Source organism: Beta vulgaris, chromosome 3 (genome assembly GCF_026745355.1).
Source record: "Beta vulgaris subsp. vulgaris cultivar EL10 chromosome 3, EL10.2, whole genome shotgun sequence".
NCBI classification, from domain to species: domain Eukaryota; kingdom Viridiplantae; phylum Streptophyta; class Magnoliopsida; order Caryophyllales; family Amaranthaceae; genus Beta; species Beta vulgaris.
This window is the reverse complement of record NC_079204.1, coordinates 388,120-398,431: the sequence shown is the minus strand read 5'-3', so window position 1 is coordinate 398,431 and position 10,312 is coordinate 388,120. Positions and strand designations below refer to the sequence as shown.

The 10,312-nt window shown below is 39.3% G+C and overlaps 1 protein-coding gene across 1 annotated transcript; it reads left to right on the top strand.

The window, feature by feature from the left end:
- Positions 1-7,855: 7,855 nt before the first annotated feature.
- On the top strand, positions 7,856-10,031 carry LOC104887878 (peroxygenase). Its single transcript, XM_010672646.4, has 6 exons — positions 7,856-8,175; positions 8,574-8,723; positions 8,873-8,958; positions 9,226-9,320; positions 9,411-9,536; positions 9,618-10,031. The coding sequence occupies exons 1-6, from the start codon at positions 8,034-8,036 to the stop codon at positions 9,769-9,771; spliced, it is 753 nt and encodes a 250-aa protein (XP_010670948.2). The 5' UTR covers positions 7,856-8,033; the 3' UTR covers positions 9,772-10,031.
- The last annotated feature ends 281 nt before the right edge of the window (positions 10,032-10,312 follow it).

The following is a 10,312-nucleotide window of genomic DNA, read 5'->3' as shown; positions in this document are numbered from 1 at the left end:
TTTTTCGTGCAATTGAAAATGGTTTGTTTGTAGTTCAATTCGCCAATATGCGGGACCGGAAGAAGGTGCTTGATGGAAGACCATGGACGTTTGACCAAAATCTAATCATCATGAACACCATTGATGAGGGAATACAACCATCTGAGATTAACTTAATGTGGAGCCCGTTCTGGGTGCGTTTGTATAATTTACCCATGGACAATAGATCCATTAATCACATCAGATTGATAGGAGAGAGTCTGGGGGAGGTTATGGAGGTTGATTCGACTGGAATTGACTGGGACACCTCGGCTAGAGTGAAGGTATTGATGAATGTCACTAAACCTTTGCGGCGAATACAAAGGATCCGGAACTCTAAGGGGAAAGTTGGTCTCATAGAGATAAAATATGAACGTTTGCCTACGTTCTGCTATGCATGCGGCATTATGGGTCATATAGAAAGGGACTGCCCTATAGTCCCCGAAGAAGAGAGAATAGAGGAAAAGCAATGGGGGTCGTGGATCCGTGCTTCTCCTAGAAAGGGGAGGATCAAACTGCAGGAAGAAACAAAAATTTTCCTCCAAACACCTAAACGTCTGAATTTTGATAAGGCGGAGACAGATGATCTGTGTTCTAAGGAGAATGGGATGGAAGTTTTCGGGAAAGGGAATGGCGACACGCCAGCTGCACATAATGAAAGGGAGAGATTGGTGGTGCTACAGAAGGCAGACCATATGAGTAGTAAGGAGAACGTGGAAGGTGTGGTAGACTCAATGAAAAGGGGCGAGAGTGAAAAGGGGAGGAGTATGGCTGACCTTTTAGGGGTTGCTGGAAATCCCGAAGCCGAAAATAACAGTGTGGAGCACCAAAAGGGGGAGATACTGGAAGCAGAAGTGACAGGGAGAGCAATACAGAAGTGTAGAATTAGAAAGGAGGGGGAAGGAGATGGGATCAATGTAGAAAAAAACCCGATAACAGTGAATGAGGGAATAGGGAGTGAGAAGGATGGCATGAAGGGCAAAAAGAAAGGATGGAGGCGTGTGCATAGAAACCTGGAGGGGAAGGAGGGGGCTGAAATGTTAAAGATTGGGGGGAGAAGAAAAGAACGGGAGGAGGAGCAAGGGTCATCACAACAAGAAGGGGAACAGTGTGGTATAAAGAAAAAAATTGGCATCACTGTGGATGACTTACAACAAGTGGAACGAGAACAGAGTAGTTTGATGGAAGAAGGTTATGAGAAAGATGTGGCGGGCCTCACACCCTGGGCCCTCTGTGGCCAATGAGTGGCATCTTATCATGGAACTGTCGGGGTTTGGGGAGTATCCCGGCGGTCAATGCGCTTCGGCGTATTGTGATTAATGAACGACCCCAGCTTGTCTTTTTACAAGAGACTAAGCTACACCAAGCTGAAATGGAGCGAGTGAGACAAAGATTAAATTTTAAATACATGATATCAGTTGATTGCCAGGGGAGTGGGAGACATAGAAGTGGGGGTGTTGCATTGATATGGACGGATGAATGGGAGGTTACTCTTACAACCTTCTCACTGAACCATATTGATGTGAAGATCAAAGATGACCGAGGGTATTCATGGAGATTCTCGGGAATTTATGGGTACCCGGAAACCGATAACAAGTGGAAAACGGGTGAGTTACTAAAAACTCTCTTTCAGAATGAGGAGGTTCCTTGGCTTGTAGGGGGAGATTTTAACCTTATGCTTTGGTCGAATGAAAAACAAGGAGGGTGTGCTTTTAATTTTGAAGAAGCAGTAACTTTTCGACAAGCCCTTGATCATTGCCACTTGGAAGATTTGCATTTTGTGGGATACCCGTTTACGTGGACTAACAATCAAAGTGGGGATAAAAATCTGCAGGAGAGATTGGATAGATTCGCAGCTAATACAGCGTGGCGAGAGATTTATGGGAGCTCATATGTGACCCATCTCGAAAAGCGTAAGTCCGACCATCTCCCTTTAGTTTTGTCTATTCGGAAAAACTGGACTAGTCGGGAACAAAAGAAAAAAAAGAAAATGTTCAGGTTCGAGGAGGTATGGTCGAGGGAAGAAGAATGTGGGGAGGTCATAGCGAACATATGGCAGCAAGGGGAGGATGCGAGGGCAAATCTCACTCGGGTTTCGAAGGAGCTGAGGGAATGGAGTAATCGGAAATTTGGAAGTAGAGCAAAGGAAATGCGTTCCCTCACCCAACAAATGAGGGACCTGCTGGCGAGTGAACCAACGCCGGGAAATATTTCACAGATGCGGGCCATAGACAATAGACTGGATGAGTTGGAGAGCTGCGAAGAGGTGTTTTGGAAGCAACGGAGTCGGCAGGAATGGCTTAAGCATGGTGACAGGAATACAAAATTTTTTCACGAAAAGGCGAAACAAAGAAGGGCTAGGAATAATATTTCGAGAATAAAAAATGCAGCAGGTGAGATGTTTGAGGAGGAAGAGGAGATTGGCGCAGTTCTGGTTCAACACTTCGAAGACTTGTTTCGAGCCAATAATCAGATTGATCCCGAGCCGATAATAGAAAAAGTCATAGTCCGCATCTCTCAGCCGATGCAAGGAATGCTGGATGAGCCTTATAGGAGAGAAGAAGTTTGTGAGGCGCTGAAACAAATGCATCCGACAAAAGCCCCGGGGCCCGATGGTATGTGTGCACTCTTTTATCAGAAGTACTGGAATATTGTTGGGGATAGTGTGATTGAAAAAGCTTTAAATGTTTTGAATAATGGAGAGGATATAAGAGACATTAACCACACTTTCCTGGTATTGATACCAAAGGTAAAAGAATGTGAGACTCCAGCTGATTTTAGACCCATAAGTCTTTGCAATGTGCTCTATAAAATTGTCTCTAAAGTACTTGCAAATAGAATGAAAAAAGTGTTACCAATGGTCATAGATGAAACTCAAAGTGGATTTGTGCCGGGTAGACTTATCACTGATAATATCCTGGTTGCTTATGAATGCTTCCATTATATGAGGAAAAAAAAAAAGGGGAAGAGAGGATTTATGGGGTTAAAACTTGACATGAGTAAGGCGTATGACAGGGTGGAATGGGTCTTTCTAGAGAAAATGATGCTCAAACTTGGTTTCCCGGTAATGTTTGTAAGTCGAATTATGGCTTGTGTGAGTTCGACATCCTTCTCCATTCTACTGAATGGACAACCGACCACATCGTTTACTCCCACCCGGGGACTCAGACAAGGAGACCCGTTGTCACCTTTTTTATTCATCATATGTGCCGAAGGTTTTTCCACATTACTACGTGATGCGGAAGCAAAGAAGGAAATCCACGGTTTAAAAATTGGGAAGAAAGTTGATGCCATCTCTCACTTATTTTTTGCGGATGATAGTGTGCTGTTTACACGAGCTAACGAAGAGGAGGTGGATAAGATTTTGGAAATACTTTCTATCTATGAAACTGCCTCAGGACAAAAACTGAATATGGACAAGTCAGAGGTTTCTTTTAGCCGAAATGTTGAACAAGAAAAGCGCGAATTGCTTCAGATGAAGTTGAGTTTTAAGGCGGTAGAGGAACATGGGAAGTATCTTGGGTTACCAACTTGTGTTAGTGGCTCGAAAAAACTTGTCTTTAAACATATCCAGGAGAGAGTCTTGAAGAAGCTTAAAGGATGGAAGGAAAGATTTCTTTCTCACGCCGGGCGGGAAGTTCTTATAAAAGCAATTGCACAGGCTATTCCAACATATGCTATGCAATGTTTCTCTATCCCGTTAAGCATTCTCAATGAGATAGAGGGCATGTATCGGAATTTTTTTTGGGGACAAAAGGAAAATGAAAAGAAGATAGCATGGATTGCATGGAAAAAGTTGTATGAAGCGAAAAAGAACGGGGGACTGGGGATGCGAAATCTCCCAGCTTTTAATCTTGCTCTTCTAGCCAAACAAACATGGAGAATCTTAAAGTTTCCGGAATCGCTAATGGCAAAAACTTTAAAGAACAAATATTTTCCACACTCCTCGCTGATGGAGGTAAAGGTGAGTTCAATGGCGAGTTTTACTTGGCGTTCGATATTGTCAGCTAGGGGGCTCTTACAAAGGGGCGCACGAAAAATTGTAGGGAATGGAAGATCGATAAACATCTGGACCGACCCATGGGTGCCGAGATTACCGAAGTTTCGTGTGATAACGCAGGGGAACCAAATGGAGGAAGGCCCAAATATGGTGTGTGATTTAATGAAGGATAGGGAGTGGGATGGAGTGCTGTTAAAATCCTTGTTCACCGAATGGGAAGTTGATGCAATAATGAGTATACCCCTCCCAAGATTCCATGATAGAGACGAGTGGCTATGGCATTTCTCGAAACATGGTGATTTTACGGTGCGGAGTGCGTACTATGTAGAAATGGAAGGCAAAAAAGAAAAGGTGGCCTCAGCATCGGAGCCGACAAGTGGAAAACTATGGAAGCGGGTGTGGGAAGCAAAGATTCCAGAAAAAGTTAAGCTATTTGGCTGGCGAGCAATCCATGAAGGAATCGCCACAAAAACAAATCTGGCTAAGCGAGGGGTGGCAGGGGAGACCACATGTCCATTGTGTGGGGAAGCTAGCGAAACCACAAAGCACACTCTACTTACCTGTGAGGAGGTGCGAAGGATGTGGAAGCAATCACCCTTAAGGCTCGAAGTAAGTGAAGATAATGTGGGCAAGTTCCGGGAATGGTGTGAGGAGAAGAGCAAAGTTATTAGTGAGATGCAATGGTGGGAACTTTTCTGGAATTTATTGTGGCAAGTGTGGTTGAGGCGAAACACTTGGGTGTTTAGGCAGAAAAGGGTGGCACTGGAAGATGTCATAAATAAGGCGGCTGGGGCTATGGGGGAATTCTTGCAAGCAACTGAAGCTAGTGGTAGCATTCCACAGGTTGTCTTAGATGATGCTGGGAGATGGAGCCCTCCAACTGCAGGGAGGTATAAAATCAATTCCGATGCGGCGATTTTTGCGGATGGCAAGGTGGGTTGTGGTGGAGTTATGCGAGATGAACAAGGAGGAATTATGGGAGCCACATGTCTGATGATTGAAGGTAACTATGCGGTGGATGTAGCGGAGGCAGTGGCAGCTCGTCATGCTCTCTCCATAGCAATAGAATCTGGCCTGGTTAACGTGATATTGGAGAGTGACAACAGCAAACTAATCCATCATTTGAAGAAGAATTCAAAGGAGACCTCTCAGTTTGGCTTCATTGTTTCTGATATTTTATTTCTAGCTAGTAAGTGTTCTAGTTTTGCTTTTAATCATGTTAAACGAAGTGGGAATAGGGTGGCTCACACTCTTGCTCAGTTAAGTAGAAATTTCTCAGAGATGAGAGTATGGTTGGAGGAGGTGCCTTCTGAGGCCCAACAAGCTGTACTTGACGATTTGATGTTTTGATTAATATACTAGCTAGTTTCTGAGTCAAAAAAAAAAAAAGAAAGCAATGATGTATATGAGATTTGATTCTAGGTATTGGGTATTATTTTTATAAGATTTTACCAATTAGAGTAGATGATATTCATTTCGGGAGTGTTGTGTGAGGCCCGTGTGACCAAACTACCATAGTGGTATTAAAAACACATTATTCATTGTATTAAGAATTGACATCTGATAGTGGGTTGGATCCCTTATCGTGAATTAGATTCAATTTGCGGGTGAAATGCGACCTAAGTTGTTGTAGACCGTGACCATTTCATTAGACATGCGACTCACTATATGCTTTCTCGAAATTCAAAGACGATTGTGGCTTTGGATACTCGCCTGAGACATTTGTGTTGTATTGTTAAAAAAAGAGAATTGATTGGAGAACTAAAGAGAGGTGGAAGAAGAAAGATATAAAAAATATTTATTGTAGGGGTTGTTAGTCTTTTATTGTTCTATTTTCTCGTCTTTAGCAATTAACAGCCAACATATTAAAAAAAAAGAGAGATTTTAATGAATGAGGCGTTACATTTGTGTTCAAATTGATGTCTTTTAACAAATAGCAAAATAAGAATTTCCCCCCACATATATTTCTAATTTAACTCTATATTGTTTAAGAATTTAAATAAGGAAAATGATATACATAGCCCTAAGGGCTATGTATAAGGTGCTTAAAGTAGAAATAAAATATTAAATCAAGCATTTATTACCTCAATTGATGTGAAAATGTGTCTTGAATTCTTAAATTGTTTCCATTTAAAGAAATGTATTTAAACATTACCCTTTAAATAATAATAGCTTTTTTTTCTATTTTTCAAATTTTGTTGTTGATTAGAAAACTATATTTTTTATTTATTTATGTCTTACCCTATCGTACTCAATTCACTAGGAATATTTACGTGCCTATTCAGTCGTTCTCTTACCACGTGTGGAATTGAATTCCACTCCATTTAACATTAATTTTAAATTTTCTCTACGGAAAATGTGATAAGCTATTTAGAAAACTTACGTTCTTGCAACGTCTCAAACTTATTTTCGAACTTTTTTCTTACTTCTATTGTATGTACTTATAAGGTAATATTTTCTCTAGAAATACTTTTTGGAACACCACAATGGAAAAACTAGAAAGAACTTGAAGAAATGGAGCAAGTATTAATTATAAACTATAGTATTATTATATTTTGACTTATAAATTAATTAAATTGAGACAACAAAATATGTTAAACTCAAGATTGTAAGCATGGAAATTCCATTTTCACTATTATTACAAAACAGAAATTTTGGATATGTGTTGATTTTCAAATTATATGCTAAAATTGCAAAAATATATATGTATAAGTTATTATTATTATGAAACTGGTCAAAATTTTGGCTTCAACCAAAGTGGAATAGCCTAATATTTTCAATTTCAAGAAATTTTTCAATTGATTATTTTCTAAGAAGGTAAGGCAACAAGAGTAATATGAGCTCTCTTTTTACCAATGTTAAATCTCAATATGACCGATGTTTAAAAAAGTCTCAAAACAACAAACTAATTTCTTCTATTCATCCGATTATATATCATTTATACGTCAATTTATATTAATATGACTCACTATCTCTCAATTAAAATTTTAAGATGAAGTATATAATAATCAACTAAGAGCTAATAAGGAAAAGTAGCACGCACTTAAATACAAATTATGGGAAGATTAGATACTAAGTTACGCCCTAATGTTATTGTACTCTCAAAAAATTTATATAGTGAATTTTACGAGTATCCATCATTTATGGGTCTAATCCCTTTTTGCGGGAATTTTTCCAACATAAAATTTTTGTGTAATGATGCGAGTTAATTCGAGTTTGGAGTAGCTTAACTCAACTCGTTAGCATTTTGAGTTGAGTCGAGCTCACTCGAGTCAAGTTTTCCTGAGCTTTGATCGAGTCGAGCTTTGACCTAGTAGATTGCAAGCGTCTCGAGTTAAAAACAAACGTAAGTTAGAAAATATGTCGGATTTAGATATTTGATATATATATATATATATATATATATATATATATAATGAGGTATTCGAGCTTCTCACGAATTTTCGGATCGATTATCAAATTGCTCAACTCGAGTCGCCAACATCGAATTAAGCTCGATTTAAAATTCTAGTCATTCGAGTCAAGTTTTGACCGAATTTTAACTCAATCGCTCGTAAACTGTCTCATCTCATTTATGCCGCTATCCGATCGCACTCACATCTTCACACTGTCACACTATGACACCAACACTTAAAATGAGAAGAAGAAAAAGGAGAAATACTAATAAGCAAAACGGTCCAAATGTCTAGAGCAAGAGAGCTGCATTGCAAATTAAAATTGCATGCAAAACTTGTCAGTTGTCACCTGCACGTATCTCCTAGCTTGCCACGATATCACACCAATACCACCTTTCACTTATTCTACACTCCATCAGTCCATTGTTTTCTCCTCCTAATAATATTACATGCACCTTTGCAATTATTTTTCCACTTCTTGCATCACATACATTCACACCAAAAGTTCATTTCTAAACTTCTACTACATACAATTAGCAGTAGTTTTCATTTACTTCTAGCTACATCAACTGAAGTTTAATTGTTAGTGCAAATCGCAAAAGATCAGGTAAAGATCATAGATGGCAGCAGACGTGGCGACGAGAAGCACGATCGGAGTGACGGAGATGGCGAGGAATGCCATGGCTACGGAGGCTCTTTATGCCCCTACCACTGTCGAGCGTAGAGTACGCACTGACTTGGAGGTTTCCCTTCCTAAGCCTTGTATGTTTTTAGTTACTTATTGATCTCGATATCATGTGTGTTTTCATGCATATTATGCAAACTATATTGCTATCTTGTTATTATCTCTTTCTATTTTGTTCAACTTATTTTTTAGAGGGAAATCTTATGTGTAGTCCTTAAGAGAACGTATAAGAGCAGGTTCTTCCCAACTTATTTTCGATTTGGTTCGGTTTAGCTGCAATCAGTTTAGTTCCTAATTCATCTATTATCGTTATTATTAGTTATAATTTATTTCCGTTCATTTCAGTTGTAATCATTTCAATTTAGTTCTGTAATTGTTTTATGGTGAAGAGAACAGAACTAAGAAGTTAAAAATGAAAATATTACGTACTCTTGTCGACTAATGGCCTCACTTTTATATGTTATGAAATATGAAGATCTGCCAAGAGCACTCTCTGCACCTGATACAGATCATCCTAATGGAACACCAGGCCATTATCATCAAGGAATGAGTGTTCTTCAACAGCATGCAGCCTTTTTTGACCAAAATGATGATGGAATCATATACCCTTGGGAAACTTTCTCTGGTAAATATCTGTAATTATTTTCTTCTACAAAGAATAATAATTGGGAATTCAAGGCCTTCTTTACTTTCTTATTGAAACAACGCTTAAGCTTGTTCTAGTGTGTATCTTGGAAGAACGCTGAACGTCGTTAGGACTCTTTCCTATTACAGGTTTACGCTTGATTGGGTTTAACACGATTGTATCTATCATCATAGCCGTCGTTATTAATGCAGCACTGAGTTGGTACACTCTTGATGTAAGTTATGCACTGTAGTAGCCCCTCTCCTAAACAATTTCTCATTTGCTTTTCTTTCCACGTTTCATGTGACACATCTTTGACCATTAACATTATCAATTACTCACTACTACAATAAAAATCATATCCAGTTTGATAATATTGGGAAGAATTTAACATGATTCCTTTTTATTTCTCCTAGCATAGTTGCATATCATATATTAGCAAGCTGATCTTCCATGCGATATGAACTGAATAACATTCCTTTGTCTATGTACACATCTGAAGGGGTGGCTTCCTTCTCCTCTTATGCCGATATACGTGCACAACATACACAGGGCCAAGCACGGGAGTGATTCTGGGACTTACGACACTGAAGGAAGGTACAGATACACTAACGAGCTCTCTCATAACAGAAGGTTCTGTTTCGAAATTCGAACATGTGTTAGGTTAATAACAAAACCGAATTGCAGGTACGTTCCTGTCAACTTGGAGAATATATTTAGCAAGTATGCTCGTACAGTCCCTGACAAACTGTCATTTGGAGAGCTTTGGAGCATGACAGAGGGGAACCGGGTGGCATTTGACCCATTTGGCTGGTATGCTCTGCTCTGCTCTTGTTATTGGATCTGATCCGTCTTTGAATTTGAAACTCCTACAATTTGATACTAATATTGCAGGATTGCAAGCAAGTTAGAGTGGGGAGTTCTATACATACTTGCTAGGGATGATGAAGGTTTCCTATCTAAAGAAGCTGTGAGGCGGTGTTTTGACGGCAGCTTGTTCGAGTATTGTGCAAGGATGAATATGGGCATCGAAGGGAAGATGTATTAAGGCATACGTTTCATAGTTCATCTACTGTTGAAGTCTGTTAAGTATTGGCAAAAGTTATTTTGCTGCTGTTGATAGAATAACGCTGTAACTAGTGAACTCCGAAGTATAGCTCAGTGACAGTCACTGATGTAAGCATGTGTATAATGTCTGCGGAAAACATGCACAAGCTGTAGAAACTGCCTACATCAACGTTTGTTAGAGATTGTTTTATGTCAACTCAAGTCTTTGTTTGCGTATATGTTACAAATTGGTTTATGTCATTTTGATTCATCGTTTATACGCCTGCTCGATAGTTTGATACCACCAGAAATTTTTCTTAATTGGTACAATTTAGTCCGTCTGTCCAACTGTAACAGATCTCAAGCATATACGACAATTTCAAATATTAACGAAAAAAAGGTCTCAAGTGGAGAAAAAAAGGACTCGCTTTCAGAATAGTCTCCATAATAGCACCACCAATCAGCCAACTACCGAATACTTCGGCTAAGAAGTATCCGAATGGCACAATTTAAAAAGAAACTCATCAAGTTCAGATATTCAT